A 20,406-nucleotide genomic window follows, 5' to 3' on the forward strand; every position below is an offset into this window, starting at 1 on the left:
CTTCTGTCTGGGCACTCTGCAACCTTCTGGAATGAACAGCCGAGTTTTCCAACTACAGCTTTGAGTTTGTACGTTCTCACCATGACCGCGTGGGATTTCTCCGAGACCTCCCACACTCCAAAGATTTACAGGTTTGTAGGTTAATTGGCTTGGTTTAAATGTAAATTGTCCCCAGTGGTGTATAGGATAGTGTTAATGTGCGGGGATCGCTGGTCGGTGCGGACTCGGTGCGACGAGGGGCCTGTTTCCGCGCTGTATCTCTAAACCGAAGCGAACTGCTCTCACACCATTTACCATTATCAAGCGTACGCTCCTTTCTCATCCAACGTAGGGCTAATGGTCAATGCTCATGTACCTCACCACCTAATCCATTTAACATCTCACTTCTCCCCCGCAATTGATCAGTGAAGATACCAACCACTCCACTCTTTCCCCATTTTTGAGGTAGAACTGCTGACCCGAAATGTTGGCTGGTTTCTCTTTCCACAGATGCCGCTCACAAGGCTGAGATCTCAATCGTCTTTCCCTCTCAACCCCATTCTCCTGCCTTCTCCCCATAACCCCAGACACTGGGCACTAATCAAAAATCTAGCAATCTCCACCTTAAAAATTTCCATTGTCTTGGCCTCCACAGCCGTCTGTGGCAATGAATTCCATAGAAGGTATAAGCATTAATTGGATAAATATTTATCCAAATATTGATTATTTGGATAAATAAGGATTATTTATCCAAACCCTTAATAATCTTATATGTTTCAATAACATCCCTTCTCATCCTTCTAAACTCCAGAGTATACAAGCCCAGCCGCTCGATTCTCTCAGCATATGACAGTCCCACCATCCCAGGAATTAACCTTGTAAACCTACGCTGCACTCCCTCAATAGCAAGAATGTCCTTCCTCAAATTAGGGGACCAAAACTGCACACAATACTCCAGGTGTGGAATATTGTGTTACAAATAATTCCAGGAATGAGATATAGACTGGAGAGACTGAGACTGTTGCCTATAAAGGTGAGGTTGGATAAACTTTGATTGTTTTCTCAGGCAATCAAGAGGTTGAGGGGAGACATGATAGAACAGTTTCAGCCTCTCCAATCTATACACATCCTCAAAACATTATGAACGGCGTAGATAGGGTAGACAGTCAAAAATGTTTCCACCCAGGGTGCAAATGTCAAAGACTAGAGGGGGCAGCTTTAAGGTGAGAGGGTCAACGTTTAAAGTAGATGTGAGGGTCAAGCTGTCTTTTATTGCACAGTGAGGTGAGTGCCTGGAATGTGTTGCCAGAGGTGGTGATGAAGGCAGAGATGATTGAACGGCGAAGTAGACTTGATAGGCCGAATGGCCTAATTCTGGGCCGATAACTTATGAACCTTCGGAATAGCCCAAAGGAAATGTTAAGGCAATGGCCCGTAGGTACGCCATGTTAATGAGCGCCCGTAACTAGGGGCCAGTGCTCCGGGTGGCATCCTCGAAGGGGCAGGATCTATGTGAACACGTGATAGATGTGGCCCGCCATCCGCTCACGGGCATGCCACCCGGCCCCGATGCAGAACAAGGTTGCCCACCCCTGACACAGAGGGTCAGGCAGCATCTCTGGAGAAAAGGGATATGCGACGTTTCGGGTCGAAACCCTTCTTCAGGTCCGAAACGCCTCCTATTCCTTTTTTCCCCCCAGAGATGCTGCCTGACCCACTGAGTTAATCCAGCATTTTGTGTCCATCTTCAGTGGAAACCAGCATCTGCAGTTCCATCCTACATAATTTGCAGGTAGCCAGTAGATTTGATGGGCAGAATGGCCTCATTCCATATAATAATTCATAGATTCTGCTTCAGTTTAAGCTGCTATTTAGCAGCTCTCCTTAACATTTCCTTTGGGCTCTTCCGAAGGTTCATAAGTTATAGCACCAGAATTAGGCCATTCGGCCCATCGTCTACTTCGCCATTCAATCATCTTTCCCTCTCAACCCCATTCTCCTGCCTTCTCCCCATAACCCCCGACACCGGGTACTAATCAAAAATCTATCAATCTCCACCTTAAAAATATCCATTGTCTTGGCCTCCACAGCCGTCTGTGCAGTGTTTCCACTTTGAAGGAAATTGCCCGAAATTCGGGAAATTCTGCTTGTCTTCGGGTAATTTCAGGATAATAAAATAATTTCAAGAAATTTCAGGAAACTTCCTGGCCCGCTAAGCCTTCCCCAACTGCGCACGTGCGAATGCCGCCCCAACTGCGCACGCACACGCGGATACCGGAAGTGGTCCAATCAGGCCTGCGGGATGATTTGCGGAAATAAAGTATGTACCGGTATATTTACGACCATCCGCGCCTGCGCATTTGGGGGAGGCCCGTCAGCCGCGTCACAATTGAAAATGGTGCCGGTGACGCGGTAGAAACGCCGTCTCCACGCGCATGTGCAGTGGGCCCGGTATCCGCTTGAACATCAAAAAAACGAAGGAGCTGATCGTGGACTTTAGGAGGGCACATCATCTGAGGACTTACACACCATTGAGGATAAATGGGGATACTGTGGATAGGGTGAGCTGTTTTAAATATCTGGGAGTCCACATCTCCGAGGATATGACATGGGCATCACACGCCGCAGCACTCGTGAGTAAAGCAAGGCAGCGCCTTTACCACCTCAGGCAATTGAGGAAATTCAGAGTGTATCCGAGGATCCTCCAGTGCTTCTACTCAGCGGCTGTGGAAAGCATCTTGTCCGGGAATATTACCATCTGGTTTGGGAATTTCTCCGCCCAGGACAAGAAGGCTCTGCAGAGTAGTGCGTTTGGCCGAACGCACTATGGGAACTACACTCACCCCCCCTGCAGGAACTATACATCAGGAGGTGCAACTCCAGAACCAATAAAATCATGGGAGACCCCTTCCACCCCAGCTACAGACTGTTCCAGCTGCTACGGTCAGGCAAACGCCTCCGTTGCCATGCTGTGAGAACGGAGGGGTTGAGAAGGAGTTTCTCCCCAGAGGCCATTCGGACTGTAAACTCCTATCTCACCAGGGACTAACTTTACTGAACCTTTTTCCTTCCAATATTTAATGTAAAAGAATATGTGTGTGTTTATGATTGTGTTTATAGTTTGTTTGTTTGTTTGTCTTTTTGCACAAAGTCCGCGAGCATTGCCACTTTCATTTCACTGCACATCTCGTATGTGTATGTGACGAATAAACTTGACTTGACTTGACAGTTGGGGCAGCAGTCGTATATGCGCAGTTGGGGAAGGCTTACTGGGCCAGGAAATACCATTAAATTCCAGGTCATTTGACATTCTATTTCAGGAAAAATAAATGTTGAGTTGTGGAAGCACTGCGTCTGTGGAAATTAATTCCACAGAAGGTATAAGCATCGAGGAATATATATAAATATTTTTTTTAAGTAACTAGAAAGTTGACTTTTAAAACTCTTTTAGATTATAATGTAACTCAGGTTCCATTTTCTCCAGGGATGCTGCCTGACCCGTCGAGGTACTCCAGCGGTTTGTGTCGATATTCCATTGTTGATATTCTGCTTACCTTTGTGTTCATGTTCTGAGAAAACTCTAGTATGGTATCCACCCTGGTCCACGCATCGGGATGCTCCTTCAAATGAGTTAATATCTCTTGTGCCATTCGTTGCTGGGGAAAGAAACAGAAACATCAAATATTAGTTCCTTGTTTATTCATCAAGATTCAAGAGAGTTTATTGTCATGTGTCCCTGTATAGGACAATGAAATACTTGCTTTGCTTCAGCACAACAGAATATAGTAGGCATAAATAAATACAGAACAGATCAGTGTGACCATATACCAATGAATGAATATATATATATATATAATATATACACACACACACACACACACACACACACACACACACACACACTCACACACACACACACACACACACACACACATAAATAAACAGATAAAATGCAATGGGCTATTAATGTTCAGAGTTTTGTTTGAGTTGAGTTTAATAGCCTGATGGCTGTGGGGAAGTAGCTATTCCTGAACCTGGATGTTGCAGATTTCAGGCTCCTGTACTTTCTACCAGAAGGCAGAGGGGAGATGAGTGAGTGGCCAAGATGGCGTGGATCCTTGATGCTGGCAGCCTTTGAGGCAGCGACTGTGATAGATCCCCTCGATGGTAGGGAGGTCAGAGCCGATGATGGACTGGGCAGTCTATCTTTTATCCTGTTCAGCTGATATATGGGGGTCAAGGAAAGAGCGTTCACGTCGCGGCCCCCGTTTCCACCAATCTTTCCACCACCACACACAAGACAGACACCATTGTATGCAGATGCTGAGAAGTGTGAACAATTTCTAATCTTGTGATGTGGACTCGATAAGAGGAAGAGAAGCTGACATATGGAGACCGTTGAGCCTATTGTCCAAACTCAACTACACGACTGAAGGAGGCCAGCATGCTCCAAGCCTTCTTCACCACCCTGTTCACCTGTCATGCCGTGTTAAGACAGACACTTTTAGACAGTCTATCATAGATAGATAGATCGATCTGATACTTAGATAATCTAAAGAAGGGTTACAATAAGGAATGTCATCCATCCTCTTTGGCCAGAGGAGCTGCCTGAAAAACTCCAGCACATCGTGGCCATCTTCAATATAAACCATCATCTGCAGTTCATTCCCACACATCAGGTTCAATGTCCTCCCAAGCCCGGTACAGCACTTCCCATCTCTCACTGTGAAAGTTCCACACTGGTTTCTCTTCTCAAAATGCAACACCTCGCACATTGAATTAAGCTTCATTAGCAATTCCTCAACCAACTTACCCAACAGTTGGAGATCCCACTATAATTCTTGTTATCCCTCTTCACTGCCTAGGAAACCACATATTTCAATGTCATCTGCCAGCTTACTAACCGTCTGAAGAGTCTGAAGAAGGGCCTCGACCTGAAACGTCACCCATTCCTCTACTCCAGAAATGCTGCCTCCGATTTAAAACAGCATCTGCAGTTCCTTCCTACACAGTTTGCTAACCGTGCCTTGTGCAATCTTATCCAAATGGTTGACATAAACGACTAACAGCAAATGGGCTCAGCACCAATCCTTGAGGCACACCGCTAGTCACGGGCCTACCAGTCTGAAAAACAACCTTCCACCATCACCCTCTGATTTCCACCATCAAGCCAATTATTTATCCAACTGGATCCCATGCAATCTAACCTTCCAGAACAGCCTACTATGCAGAACGTTACCAATTCCTTAACATTTCTAAATGCAATGAGGATTTCTGCCTCTCCTGCCCTTCGGGACAATGAGTTCAAGACCCCTACCATCCCATCTCCCCCTCTCATCCTTTCATCATTCATTACAACTTGATTCCTCTTATTTTTGTGTAGGAAGGATCTGCAGATGCTGGTCTACACTGTAGATATCATCAGGAGATGCTGCATGAGTGCTGTTACTCCAGCATTTTGTTTCTATCCTCTTATATTTTCTGCCCCTGCTGTGTTCAATAGGTTCTCCCACAATTGTTTTATGCTACACAATTCAGTTCATTCTCCAAAAATCACATCAACAGTCTCAACATTTCCTCAAGAGCCTTAACTTCCCAATCCGGGTAATGCTTCCATAAATCTCTTCACCGCCTCAACTGCAGGCACAACTTATCCTGAAGAATCGGTGACATCTCGACCCGAAATGTCACCGATTCCCTCTCTCCAGAGATGCTGCCTGACCCGCTGAGCTACTCCAGCACTTTGTGTAAACCAGCATCTGCAGTTCCTTCCTACACGTGCAGTCACAACTTTCTGGCTGCCGATAACAGAATGATAAAATACCGGGTGTCAGGGGTTGTGGGGACAAGGCAGGAGAATGGGATTAGGAAGGAGAAATAGATCACCCATGATTGAATGGTAGAGTAGACTTAGAAACATAGACAATAGGTGCAGGAGTAGGCCATTCAGCCCTTCAAGCCAGCACCGCCAATCAATGTGATCATGGCTGATCATCCACAATCAGTACCCCATTCCTACTTTGGGTATGCAAAACAAAGAATTTAACTGTGATTTGTCACATATAAAAATCGGTTCAGGACTAGGCCATTTGGCCCTTCGAGCCAGCACCGCCATTCAATGTGATCATGGCTGATCATCCACAATCAGTACCCTGTTCCTGCTTTCTCTCCATATCCCTTGATTCCGTTAGCCATAAGAGCTAAATCTAACTCTCTCTTGAAAACATCCAGGGAATTGGCCTCCACTGCCTTCTGTGGCAGAGAATTCCATGGGCAGATGGGCCCAACTGATGGACTTGATGGGCCGATTGGCCTCAATCTGCTCCTATCACCAATGACCTAATAACGCTCCCACATGTGCTGTTAGGCCACCAATATCAGGGGCCCACTGCTTTTTCCGCCGACCCTCGTTACCCAAGCAAAGCACGAGTAACTATTTGCTCACGACAGACTTTTCGCACAACAGGCTCTCTCACTGCAGGAGTGTAGAAGCTGACATGGTGGTTCAATCCCAAGGCTAAAAATCACTTATGATCGCAGCACGTTTTTGAAGAGAAACAGGTTGTCGAGAAGAAGAGGTGTCACCCAATGGTTAGCCTTACCTGGGGGCCTTCCCCGTGATACAAACAATTTACTACGTTGTCCAGCAGGTTGATGTCAAGCTTCTGGTTGAAATCCAAAAGCTGACGTGCGGGGTGATCGGTGGTCATGATTGTTGGCATGGGGTCCTGCAAGAGGAGAGGCAAACAGATTAGAAAGCTCTTAGTCTGAAGAAGGGTCTCCACCCGAAACGTCACCCGTTCCTTCTGTCCAGAGAGGCTGCCTGTCCCGCTGAGTTACTCCAGCATTTTGTGTCTATCTTTGGGGTAAACCAGCATGAAGATAATGAATGAGATAATGATAATGATAATTAATAAGTTTATTGGCCAAGTATTCACATACAAGGAATTTGCCTTGGTGCTCCGCCCGCAAGTGACAACATGACATACAGTGACAGTTAGGAATGACACATAAAACATTAATAATAAAACATTATTGATTAAACAGGTGAATTAAATAAAATACCAGAGCATCTGCAGTTCCTTCCTGCAGATTAGATAACACACACGATCTCCCCGTTTCTCCCCTCCACCAGTCTTTATTCCTTCCTCGACCAACACCAACGTGTTCTAAACTACACGTGACTCCAATTCTAAAGTAATTCACTGGTTGCAAAAGCTCTAAGGTAGGTTGGGAAGAGCGCTTTCATAAACTGCAACTCTTCCTCAAGGCTGTAGGTGTGTCTCTAGGGAGTGGTCGTAAGGAGTCGTACTGGAAGCTGGGGAGAGGTTGAGGTGGTATGAGGGGGAGGAAACCCCCTCATGATGGATGTTACTTTGTCATTAAATCAGCACGGGATGGAAGCACCACTTTTTACCTGGCTGTGTGATTGATAAACATGCACTACCTTGGTTTGGTTTATTTCAGATGCAGCATGGAAACAGGCCCTTCAGCCCACTGAATCCACATCAGCCATTCGCACCAGTTCTGTTATCCTACTCACTCACCCGCTCCTTGCAGACCTGCTGCGATTTTACAGAGGCCAATGCACCTGCAAACCCCGACATCGTTCTGACACAGAGGCAGCAGTGATATAATCCTGCGGGATGTGCTCCTGTATCTAGAATGGGACTGTAACGCATGAATCTGAGGGGTAACCTTTTCACACAGAGGGCGTTGAGTGTGTGGAACGAGCTGACGGAGGAGGTAGTTGAGACAGGGACTATCGCAACATTTAAGAAGCAATTAGACAGATACATGGAAAGGACAGGTTTAGAGGCCAAATGCAGGCACGTTCGACATGTGGAGATGGGACATGTTCAAGAGTTCATAAGTTATTGGAGCAGAATTAGGCCATTCGGCCCATCAGGTCTACTCCACCATTCAACCATGGTTGCGTTATCTTTCCCTCTCAACCCCATTCTCCTGCCTTCTCCACATAACCCCAGACACCTGTACTAATCAAGAATGTTGGTCAGTGTGGGCAAGTTGGGCCGAAGGGTCTGTTTCCAGGGTATAAGACTCTGTGACTATGACCTTCTGACACAGAGGCAGCAGTGGTACAACCTGGGAGCTAACATATGGTCGAGCCACAAAAAGCAATGGAGCGTGGAGGAAACTAAACAAAATCTCGATGAATCACTTGCACTCGAAGGGATGGGCCATGTTGGTTGAAAAGCAAAAGGCTAAGACTGGGTCACAGAGCCACTGATTCACTCCCCCATGCACTGCAAACTCCGCCTGGATCTGAGAAACTTAGAAATAAAAACCAGGATGTAAATGCCGAGGATTTACAAGGCACAGGCCAGGTGTAATCTGGAGTATTGTGAACGGTTTAGTTTAGAGATACAGCGCGGAAACAGGCCTGCGCTGACCAGCGATCCCCGCACATTAACACTATCCCACATACACCAGGGACAATTTACACTTACACCAAGCCAATTAACCTGCAAAACTATACGTCTTCAGAGTGTGAGAGGAAACCGAAGATCTCGGGGGGAAAAAACCCACGCAGGTCACGGGGAGAACGTACAAGCTCTGTACAGAAAGCACCCATAGACGGGATCGAACACGGGTCCCTGGCGCTGCAAGCGCTGCAAGGCAGTAACTCTACCGCTGTGCTACCCGTTTTGGGCCCCATTTCTGAGTAAAGATGCACTGCCTTTGGAGAGGGTCCAGAGGAGGTTTACAAGAATTATCCCAGGGTTGATTGGGCTAACATACAGTTAGCGTTTGACCGTACTGGGTCTGTACTCGCTGCAATTTAGAAGGATGAGGGGGACCCTCATTGAAATGTGCATAATAGTGAAAGGCCTGGATAGAGTGGATGTGGAGAGGATGCTTCCACTAGCAGGAGAGTCTAGGACGAGAGGGCACAGCCTCAGAATGAAAGGACTTACCTTTTGAAAGGAGATGAGGAGGAATTTCTTCAGTCAGAGGGCGGTGAATCTGTGGAATTCATTGCCACAGAGGGTGTCAATGGATATTTTTAAGGCAGAGATTGACAGATTCTTGATTGAAACTGGTGTCAGAGGTTATGGGGAGAAGACAGAATACGGATGAGGGAGGGATAGATCAACGATAATTGAATGGCCGAGTAAACTTGATGTGGCGAATGGCTTAATTCTGCTCCTATAACTTGCTAACCTCCAGATAGTTTGGAAGATGCGTTTCTTTTTTGGGATGCACAAGAACAAAATCCAACATTATCCATTACTGAATCTAAAAGCCACAATTCACAAAGGCAACAAAAATTCACTGAAACGCCAACATCAAATGGTTCTCATACACTAGACTATATATATATATTTTCATCCCCTGTTCTCCCACACAAATTATATTTATACCAGGGCCGTGGAGTCGGAGACGGAGCAAATTTAGTGCTGCTGGAGTCAGAGTCAGTATAAAAAGTCCCGACTCCGACCCCAACATAAATTTTAGCGTCTACGTAAATTGGAAAAATCCCCACTTTTTAAACATACCGCACACTTTATTTCTACCCGAGAGAATGAGAATTTTTATTTAATTCAATGGAATTTTAATTTTGTCATAGTCCTATATGTAATTTTTTTTTCTTTTAGCATAATGAATTATGTTTTTTTTTCAAGAATAAACATTAAAAAAAGGCACAATAACATAGCTACAACCATTCAGGGGCGGAAATCACTATCACAACATGGGGGAGGGACACAATTTCTTAGCGCAGCGCGCGAGGCTTTGAAGGATTCAGCCGTGGGCCCTGTGGACGGTATCATCGGGAGCTGACCTGGTTGGTGACCGACTCCAAACTCCAGCAACAGCAGCTTCGTCCGGCCCAAATCGTGGGGCTTCAATCGGCCCGTTCGCGGGGACTTTCATCGCCCGGCGGTGGCTTTGACATCAGGAACTTCAATCGCTTTGACGCAGCGATTTGACCGCGGGGCGGTGGAAGATCCCTAGGTCGATTTTAAGCCGTGCCGCACCGGGCGATGAAAAGCCCCGCGAACGGGCCGATTCAAGCTCCGCTCTTTGCTACACCAGGATGTCTCCCTCCTCCAATCACCGCACTGTATCCTCAGTCCCACCCCACTACTTCCGCCTCTGACCGACACCTCCCTCCTCCAATCATCGCGCTGAATCATCATGTCCCGCCCCCCCCACTGCCTGCTGACCAACGTCTCTCTCGTCCAATCGGTGCCCTCGATCATCGGTCTCACCCCCACTCTTGCGGAAAGCGGAGATTTTTTCATAGATTTTTTTTCACCAAGTTTTAAAATCCGGATTACAAAACATGGGGGTGGGGGGGGGGGGGGGGGGGGGGGGGGGGATTGTCCCCCACCTCTCAAAACATGGGGAGGACGTGTGTGTCACTCCCCCCCCCCCCCCACCCCCGGGATTTCCGCCCATGCAACCATTAGACTCAAAACTTTAAGGACATGGATTTAAAAGGTAGTCCGATGATTCATGTAGTTCTTATGAAATGCCAACTTGTGTAATGGCATCAAAGCAGATATAGAATTATTATACCTAGGGGTCGGGGTCGGAGTCACAAGAAATCAAGAAGTCAGGTGTTTTGGGTATCGACTCCACAGCCCTGATTTATACTGTGCAAGAAGAATTCTGTTTTGTTGGCACACCATATGTCGCAAGCTGGTACGGAGCTTACAGGATAACAAGGGCACAAACCCTTCAAGAAGTAAGAACAGAAAAATGTTGTAAACACTCAGCAGGTCAGAAAGCATCCATTGAAGGGTCAGAACCACACAGTACAGAAACAGGTCCTATAACCCAACGATTCCGCACCGACCAGCGATCGCCCAGTCCACTTGTACAATCCGACACATTAGGGACGATTAAAAAATGTTCCCAAAGCCAATTAATCTGCAAACCTGCATATCTTTAGAGTGTGGGAGGAAACCAGAGCACACGAACAAAACCCATGCAGTCACGGGGAGAACTCCGTACAGACGACACCCGTAGTCAGGATCGAACCCGGGTCTCTGGCGCTGTAAGACAGCAACTCCACTGTTGCTCCAGAGTTCTCGAAAGAAGTTACTTCCATGTCTTGACAACCCCACAAGCCCAACCATTCTATTCACTGAATTATCTAAATGTACACTCAATTACCCAAAGTCAAAGTATCCTTTATTGTCCATTAGTTCATCTCCCCACTATCACCCCAATCAATGCAAATCAAAGCTCCAAACCATATTATCATTTTTTTTTTTTTAAAGATCTCTATTCCAATGGCTTTCATTTCTTGTCACCTGTGGATCACATTAGCCTTGAGAGCCATTTGATTAGGCATGATTGATTAATGGACCGTAACATACGTTCATAAGTTGTAGGCTGCAAATCTGAAGTGACAACAAGTTCTAGGAGCAGAATTTGGCCATTCGGCCGAACAAGTCTACTCCACCATTCAATCGTGGCTGATCTATCTCTCCCTCCTAACCCCATTCTCCTGCCTTCTCCCCATAACCCCTGACACCCGTACTAATCAAGAATCTATCTCTGCCTGAATGGCAGATCAATGGATAGAATGGCACTCGATGGGCCACATGGCCTAATTCTGCTCCTATATCTTAAGGCCTTATTTATAAACTCATCACACCCTCACCATAGTTTTGATATTCATTCTCCACGTTTTAAATGGTCAGAATCAGATGCCTTTATCTCACTGTAAACTACGAAATGATTTTGACCAAGTTCTCACTCTGCTGCTCCTTGCTGTCCATTACTGTTCCTCTGCTGCCCATGCCCCATCTCACAACACCACCCATGTCCAAATAACCCCTCAACTTTGGAGTGTCATCGTAGTTTTCAAATCACAGGATCCTATACCTTTCTGCCCTTTACAAGCTTCTATTGTCCCAGTGTGTGCCCACTCACATTCCCTAATCCAACACAAATATTAAAACACAACATTGGAAGCAGTCAGCAGCATCCATGGGGAGACGAGCGAAGTCATTGTCGCAGGTCAAGGATCCCTCATCAGAACTGGAGGGAGTTGGAAAACAAGCTGATTTTAAAGTTGCAGAGAGCACTTCGCTATTGCTGGAGAGAAGGAATGGGTGACGTTCCGGGTCGAAACCCTTCATCAGACTGACACCCTCCCATCAGGGCAACACCCGCTCTTCTGCTCACCCTCGGTGATTCCTCCAGCCTGAAGAAGGGTCTCGACCCGAAACATCACCCATTACTTCTCTCCAGAGATGCTGCCTGTCCTGCTGAGTGACCAGCATTTTGTGTCCATCTTCAGTGTAAACCAGCATCTGCAGTTCCTTCCTACACGTGTCACTGTTGATGTCCATTCTACATCAGAAAATTATTCCACTCCCTCCCGACAGATTTGACAGCCCATTAAGCCTCTTGCCTTTATGTCGGGTAGTTTCCTTTCAAAGTTCCCTCCTAGCTGATCTTTGATACATATTACAATGCCAAATGTAAGACGCTACATTCGAGAAACTGGAGAGGACGCAGTGGGGATTTTCCAGAATGTGTCCTGGGATGGAGTGTCGCTGTTGTGATGGGATAACTGGGAGAGTCTAGGTTTCTTTTCCTTGAATATTGATTTCTCGAACTTCAGGTAGCCCCGACATTCCCTCTCTCTCTCTATCCCTCCCCCACCCAAGTCGCACAAGCTTCTCGTTTTCACCTAACAAACAGCTCACAATGTCCTGTTTCCATTATCATCAGTACTTTTTTGCATACCTTTCATTCGTTGTTCTTTATCTCTCTACATCATCGCCTATATCTCTCGTTTCTCTTATCCCTAACCAGTCTGACGAAGGATCTCGACCCGAAACGTCACCCATTCCTTTTCTCCAGAGATGTTGCCTGTCCTGCTGAGTTACTCCTGCTTTTTGTGTCTACCTTTTGTTTGCCTTGGGACAGAAAAAGCTGAAGGGTCCCTAGTGGGAGAGTACAACATTTTGAGGAAGAACATATTGGAGTTCGGAATGCCCTGCACATGAAGTTGGTAGAGATAAAGAAGCTCAAAATAAAGGATTTACCTTTAGAAAGGAGATGAGGAGAATTTTTTTTAGTCAGTGGGTGGTGAACCTGTGGAATTCATTGTCACGGATAGCGGTGGAGGTCAAGTCTTTGGATATTTTTAAAGCAGACATCGTCATGTGTTTGATTAGTAAGGGTGTCAAAGGTTACGGGGAGAAAGCAGGAGAATGGGGTTGAGAGGGAAAGATAGATCAGCCATGATTGAATGGTGTAGTAGACTTGATGGGCCGAATGGCCTAATTCTGCTCCTACGACTTATGAAAGGCGCTGCCTCCGACACAAAAATATATGAGCGACTGTGTGGAGCGTATGTAAATAGAAGGGGATGAATGGTAACAGAGAGAGGTGAACATGCTGCAAATGAGACACAAAGCACTGCAACTGATGAAACGAAAAACAAAATTGGGTGAAATATTCAGCAAATCTGGCAGCATCCGAGTTTGAGTTTAGTTTATCATCACGTGTACCAGTTGCGTGCTAACCAGTCAGCAGAAAGGCACATACATGATTACAATTGAGCATAACAAAGCCTATCAAGTCCGATCACAGATAGTCCACGGGTCTCCAATGAGGAAGTTAGCAGTTCAGCGCTGCTCTCTAGCTAGTGGTAGGATGGTTCAGTTGCCTGATAACAGCTGGGAAGAAACCGTCGCTCAATCTGGAGGCGTGCCTTTTCACACCCCTATGATCTTTTGCCCGATGGGCAAAAATGTTTAAATAAAATATAATATATTAAAAAAAAAGAAAAATGCTTAAATAAAATCTTTCATCAATATCAGGCAGTTCTGATGGAAATGGAAATACACAAATTTCATATGACCAGCCTTTCGAGTCGCCAACATGATGGACTGGTTCTGATGGGAGGTATTGGGACTACAATTTTCTCTTTCCACAGATGCTGCCTGACCTGCTCGGTATTTCCAGCAGCGACTTTTACTTCAGATCTTCAGTGACTGCAAGTTCTATGTCTCCCAGTTCCACCACCTCCCACTCTCTGACATCCACATCTATTTTTATCTCTGCTGTACAGAGCAGCTGTGATTAACAGGCCTTCACCTCCCCCTCTCAACCTGCACTGCTACCACGTGCTGTGCAGTCTCTCAGCCTCCACCTTGACACAGAAATTCTGTTGTCTGCACTTCTCTGCAACGCTGAAGCATACCCGTTTTCTAACTCTTCACGTTTCTGATGAAAGAGTATTAACTTGAAATATTAAATCTCCCTTCACAGATGCTAATATTTTTGGGTGACGTTTCGTGTCCAGACCCTTCTGCAGACTTCTGCTCCCATGTAGCTGGCTGGATTAGATGAAGTGTCCTTCTGCTCCTTCCTTCCTCATGTCTTGAACAAGAATTGTCCTGAAATGCATCACCATCCTTGCTGGCTCAGGATAATATCGGGTTTGCTCAATGTCTCTGGGAACAATTGCAATTTCAAACCAGTAGCACTGGTGTAGATTGGCCAACAGCAACACATTGCAGCTGGAGACACCACCATTTCACAGGCACGCCTACAAGATAAAATATTCCCCAGCTTTGCACTTCCTCGGCATTCAAGACTTTTCAAGGGAAGTATTTTTTTTTTAAATCAGAAAATGCTACGTTGTACCTCAGATTAATTAAATTCAAATCAAATATTTATCAAACGTTCAAGATTCTTCCAGGTCACCAACTAACCCAGCTGTAGGCAGCACAGTGACACAGCGGTAGAATTGCTGCCTTATAGCACCAGAAGCCCGGTCCGATTCCGACTACGGGTGCTGTCTGTACTTGTCTGTCTCTAAGAGTCTGTTTCTCTTGCCCATTTAAGACTGAGGTGAGAACAAACTTTTTCACCCAGAGAGTTGTGAATTTGTGGAATTCCCTGCCACAGAGGGCAGTGGAGGCCAAATCACTGGATGGATTTAAGAGAGAGTTCGATCGAGCTCTAGGGGCTAGTGGAATCAAGGGATATGGGGAGAAGGCAGGCACGGGTTATTGATTTGGGACGATCAACCATGATCACAATGAATGGCGGTGCTGGCTCGAAGGGCCGAATGGCCTCCTCCTGCACCTATTTTCTTTGTTTCTATCTACGGAGTTTGTGTGTTCTCCCTGTGGCTGCTTGGGTTTTCTCCAGTTTCCACACATACTCCAAAGACATACAGGTTTGTAGGATAATCGGCTTCCGTAAAATTGTCCCTAGTGAGTAGAATAATGTTAGCGTACGGGGTGATAGCTGGTCGATGTAGACTCGGTGGGCAGAAGGAACCGTTTCCGCACTGTACCACTAAAGCCTAAAGACTATAAACAACTATTTCAGCCACTGAGATAAAAAATAGAAAACGTGAAAAGCACTCTGCAGGTCAGGCTGCATCTGTGGAAAGAAAAGTGCGTGTGTTTTAGGTGAAAGACCGCGCGCGATCAGAACATTTCAGATTTCCAGCATCTGCGGTTTTGTTTATACTCATTTATTCCATTTTGTTTCATCCAACAAACCCCCTACAAATTGAGAGGCTATTTGAAAATGACAGGCATTACAACAGATACTGAGAATTTATTTTAAAATTTAAAACGTAGGAAATTTTCAGCAAGTCAGGCAACCTCTGCGGGCAAATACACAAATACTTAACTCTTTACACTAGTTGAGTTGCCGCCTTTCAGCACTAGAGACCGGGTTCAATGGTTGCTGCTTTGCAGCGCCAAAGACCCGGTTCGATTCTGACAATGGGTGCTGTCTATACGGAGTTTGTACGTTTTCCCTGTGACCATGTGGGTTTTTTTTCAGGTGCTCCGGTTTCCTCCCACACTCCGAAGATGTATGGGCTTGTAGGTTAATTGGCTTTGGTAAAAATTGCGAATTGTTCCTAGTGGATAGTGTTAGCGTGCGGGGATCGCTGGTCGGCGTGGACTCGGTGGTCAAAAGGCACGTTTCGCATTGTATCTCACAAACTAAAAACAACTAAATAATTTTCTGTATTTTTAATTCTTCACTCAACTTATTTAAACCGAGACAAAGTAATTGGGTGCAACTGGGAGTGATCCCATCCCAGAGCAATACAACAATATTTGGCTAGTCAAATGTAACACCTAATACAGACAAACCGGTTTTATAAAAATTGTTTTTCATAAATCTTTCTTTTGGAAAATAAAATCTCTGTCAACGTGTAATCAAAACAGTCTTTAAAAGTAATCTAACTCTGATAAAAGTTCACAAACCAACTACACAAACTACATAAAACAGACGTTCTGAAAATCTTAATTGCACTTGTTCATAATTAGCAGTTGGAATGATTTAAGCATCGGCTGCATTTTGGCCCAAAATGCTAAAATAGCTTTTTAGAACCAATATCTAATTTAGTACCACCTCTCTGTCCTTTTATATGTCTGAATTCTTTCTCCAAAGCCCCCTTTCAAAGTTACTATTGAACCAGAGGCTGGCGGTCGGCTGGACCGGGCGCCGCTCCAAGAGGCCAAGCGCGCAGACCGGAACCAACCCGCAGTGGGACGGAGCGGTGGAGCAACGATGGAGGTCTCTAGTGGCTACTCTTGTCCAGGCCGACCCTGCAGTGGTGAATCTGTGAAATTCTTTGCCACAGACGGATATTTTTAAGGCAGTGGCAGATAGATTCTTGATTAGTACGGGTGTCAGGGGTTATGGGAAGATGGCATGGGGTAAGGTCACAAGGAATGGGAGTAGATTTAGACTATTCGGCCCATCAAGTCTACTCCGCCATTCGATCATGGCTGATCTGATCTCTCCCAGCCCCATTCTCCTGCCTTCTCCCCATAATTTCTGACACTTGGTACAGGAGGGAGAGATAGATCAGCCAGGATTGAATGGCTGAGTAGACTTGATGGGAGAATGGTTTAATTTTGCTCCTATCACTTATGTACGCCGCTAGGTCAACAGGCCTTCCCCTGGTTACGAAACTCTGCACTTACAACAACTGGTACTTCAAAATGGCATCAAAACTGACACTTGTATACTGTCTAACTGTATTATTCCTATGAATCTGTACTGTATCTGAGTATAGTCATAGAGTGACACAGTGTGGAAACAGGCCCTTCGGCCCATCTCGCCCACACCGACCAACAATGTCCCAGCTATCCTAGTCCCACTTGCCTGCACTTGTCCATAACCCTCCAAACCTGTCCTATCCATGTATCTGTCTAACTGTTTCTTAAACAATGGGATAGTCCCAGCCTCAACTACCTCCTCTGGCAGCTTGTTCCATACACCCATCACCCTGTGCGAAAAAGTTATCCCTCGGATTCCTATTAAATCTTTTCCCCTTCACCTTGAATCTATGTCCTCTGGTCCTCAATTCCCCTACTCTGGGCAAGAGACTCTGTGCATCTACCCAATCTATTCCCCTCATGATTTTGTACACCTCTATAAGATCCCCCCTCATTCTCCTGGGCTCCATGGAATAGAGACCCAGCCCACTCAACCTCTCTCTATAGCTCACACCCTCTAGTCCTAGCAACATCCTCGTAAATCTTTTCTGAACCCTTTCAAGCTTAACAATATCTTTCCTATTACATGGTGCCCAAAACTGAATATATTCTAAATACGGTCTCACCAACGTCTTATACAACTGCAACAGGACCTCCCTATGTCTATACTCAATACTCTGATTGATGAAGGTCAAAGTGCCAAAAGCATAGTATACTAATACTTGTACTGAACAGTATGCAAAAAATAATTTCACTGTACCTCGGTACATGTAACAATAAAGTACTTTTGAACCGTTGAAAATGCGATCAAGACCCCAACTCAAGTCAAGATGAATCAAAATTTTCTCCCTAACGATATCATGTGCATCATATTCAATATTGCCAAAAATCAAAATCAAAAGGGCTGTTTAATATAATTCAGAAATTACATTAATTTCTCAGGCTTTGTAATTTTCCTCCCTCCCCACATCTATGTACTTGCTGAGTAGAGGCAGACGGCACAGAAACAGGCTCTTCGGCCCAACTTGTCCATGCAAACCAAGATGCCCATTTAAGATAGTGCCACTTGTCCACGTTTGACCAAAATCCCTCTGAACCTTTCCTATACAGGTACCTACCCAAATATCTTTTAAATATTGTCATTTTATCTGCTACTGGCAGTTTGTTTTATAAACCACCTTCTGCAAAATACAGTTGCCTTTTAGGTTCCTATTAAATCTCCCCCCCCACCTCACCTTAAACCAAGGGTTCCCAACATTTTTCGTCCCGTTTACCCCCTGGCAACTTTACGAATGTAGATTTACCCCCACCCCGTTTTGTTCAGCAATTTGAGTTTACACTTCTACCATAATAAAGTAACCAACAAAGGGGGAAATTTTAAAATACTGTTTTTAACATTATTATTTTAAATTTACCCCAGGTTGGGAATCTTTGCCTTAAACCTATTCCCTCTAGTTTTTGTTATCCCTAATCTGGGATAAAAACTGCATGCTCCTCGTGATTTTATACACCTCTTTAAGGTCTTCTATGCTGCAAGGAATAAAGTCTCAGCCTGCCTGGCCACTCCCTGTAGCTCAAGCCCTTGAGTTCTGGCAACATTAGTGTAACATTTCTCTGCACTCATTCCCGCTTAAGGACATCTTTCCCCCAGCAGGGCGGCCAAAATTGCACTCATTTCTACTCCCAGTGCTGCCTCACCAATGTCTCATACAACTGCAACACAAGACATAGAAACATAGAAAATAGGTGCAGGAATAGGCCATTCGGCCCTTCGAGGCAGCACCGCCATTCAATATGATCTTGGCTGATCATCCGGAATCAGTACCCCGTTCCTGCTTTGTCCCCCCATATCCCTTGATTCCCTTAACCCGAAGAGCTAAATCTAACTCTCTCTTGAAAACATCCAGTGAATTGGCCTCCCCTGCCTTCTGTGGCAGAGAATTCCACAGATTCACAACTCTCTGGGTGAAAAGGTTTTTCCTCATCTCAGTCTTAAAAGATAATTCGAGATTATTGTCAGTTGCACAAGTACAGCATGGTACAGGTACTCTGAAAATCTTGCTTGCCACAGCATCAGAAGCACAGACGTAGAAAGTGTACAAATACATAAAATACACAAAACACGGTTAAAATAAAGAAGGCTTTGCATAATAATTGTGAGTGATTCGTGCAAAAATGCACAATTAGAAAAACGAGTAAGATAGTGCAAAAGGCGGTTCCCAATGTTCTGTTGCCAAGGTAGGATTAGGGTTGTGCGGCTCAGTTCAAGAACCTGATGGTTGTATGAAAATACCTATTCCTGAATCTGGAGGTGTTGGACTTGTGGCTTCTGCCTGGCAGTCGCCGAAGGAAAGCACTGAGTTAAGGTCAGTGTGCCAAATGCCTTCTTCACCACCTTGCCTACCTGTGATTAGTTTAGCCTTAGTTTCGTTTATTTGTGCTATCCAGTCAGCAGAAATACAATACATGATTATAATCATGCCAACCACAGTGTACAGCTACACGACAAAGGGAATAACGTTTAGTGTCAGAGAAAGTCCAGTAATGTTTAATTAGAGATAGTCTGAGGGTCTCCAATAAGGTACACAGTAGGTACACAAAATTGCTGGAGAAACTCAGCGGGTGCAGCAGCATCTATGGAGCGAAGGAAATAGGCGACGTTTCGGGCCGAAACGTCGCCTATTTCCTTCGCTCCATAGATGCTGCTGCACCCGCTGAGTTTCTCCAGCAATTTTGTGTACCTTCGATATTCCAGCATCTGCAGTTCCCTTTTGAACACAAGGTACACAGTAGCTCAGGATCGCTCTCTAGTTGTTGATAGAATGGTTCAGTTGCCTGAGAATAACTGGAAATAAACTGTCCCTGAATCTGGAGGTGTGCGTTTTCACATTTCTGTGCCCCTTGCCTGCTGGGAGAGGGGAGAAGAGGGAGTGACCAGGGTGAGACTCATTCTTGATTATGCTGGTGGCCTTGCCGAGGCAGCGTGAAGTGTAAATTGAGTCATTCCAATTCATGGAATGTTTTGCTGCATTCAGGGAACTATCTACTTGTAATCCTAGGTACCTTTGCTCTAGAGCAATCCCCAGGGCACTGAAGAAGGGTCTCGACCCGAAACATCGCCCATTCCTTCTCTCCATAGATGCTGCCTCACCCGCTGAGTTTCTCCAGCATTTTTGTCCACCCTGGACACTACCGCTCAATATGAAAGCCCTACTCTGGTTTGAATTCTCAATATACAATATCTGAACTGAATTAAACTCCATATGTCATTCCTCGACCCACTCATCAGATAATCAAGATCCCGCTGTAAGTCTTGATAACCATTTTCACTGTCTATGAGACTATATTTAGTGTCACCTGCAAACTTACTAATCTTGCCTTGTACCACACATCCAAATGGCACCTTTGAGGGGGGGTGGGATTAAAATCCAGCTTGTCGGAGGCGGATTTCCTC

General features: G+C 45.4%; 1 protein-coding gene across 4 annotated transcripts in view; it reads right to left on the reverse strand.

Annotated features, from left to right (window-relative positions):
* The window catches only part of LOC116977208 (exportin-1-like), a 102,044-nt gene that overhangs the window by 51,101 nt on the left and 30,537 nt on the right, over positions 1 to 20,406 (reverse strand). For 3 of the 4 annotated variants that reach the window (XM_033027614.1, XM_033027615.1, XM_033027616.1), the window contains exons 2-3: positions 6,582 to 6,707; positions 3,534 to 3,635 (exon numbers count right to left, since the gene is read on the reverse strand). In XM_033027614.1, the coding sequence (XP_032883505.1) occupies positions 3,534 to 3,635; positions 6,582 to 6,701 (222 nt within the window). In that variant the 5' untranslated portion in view covers positions 6,702 to 6,707. Of the gene's footprint in view, positions 1 to 3,533; positions 3,636 to 6,581; positions 6,708 to 20,406 lie in introns of those variants that run through there. The other variant, XM_033027617.1, reaches the window with a different exon arrangement.

Source organism: Amblyraja radiata, chromosome 9 (assembly GCF_010909765.2).
Source record: "Amblyraja radiata isolate CabotCenter1 chromosome 9, sAmbRad1.1.pri, whole genome shotgun sequence".
Taxonomy (NCBI): Eukaryota; Metazoa; Chordata; class Chondrichthyes; order Rajiformes; family Rajidae; genus Amblyraja; species Amblyraja radiata.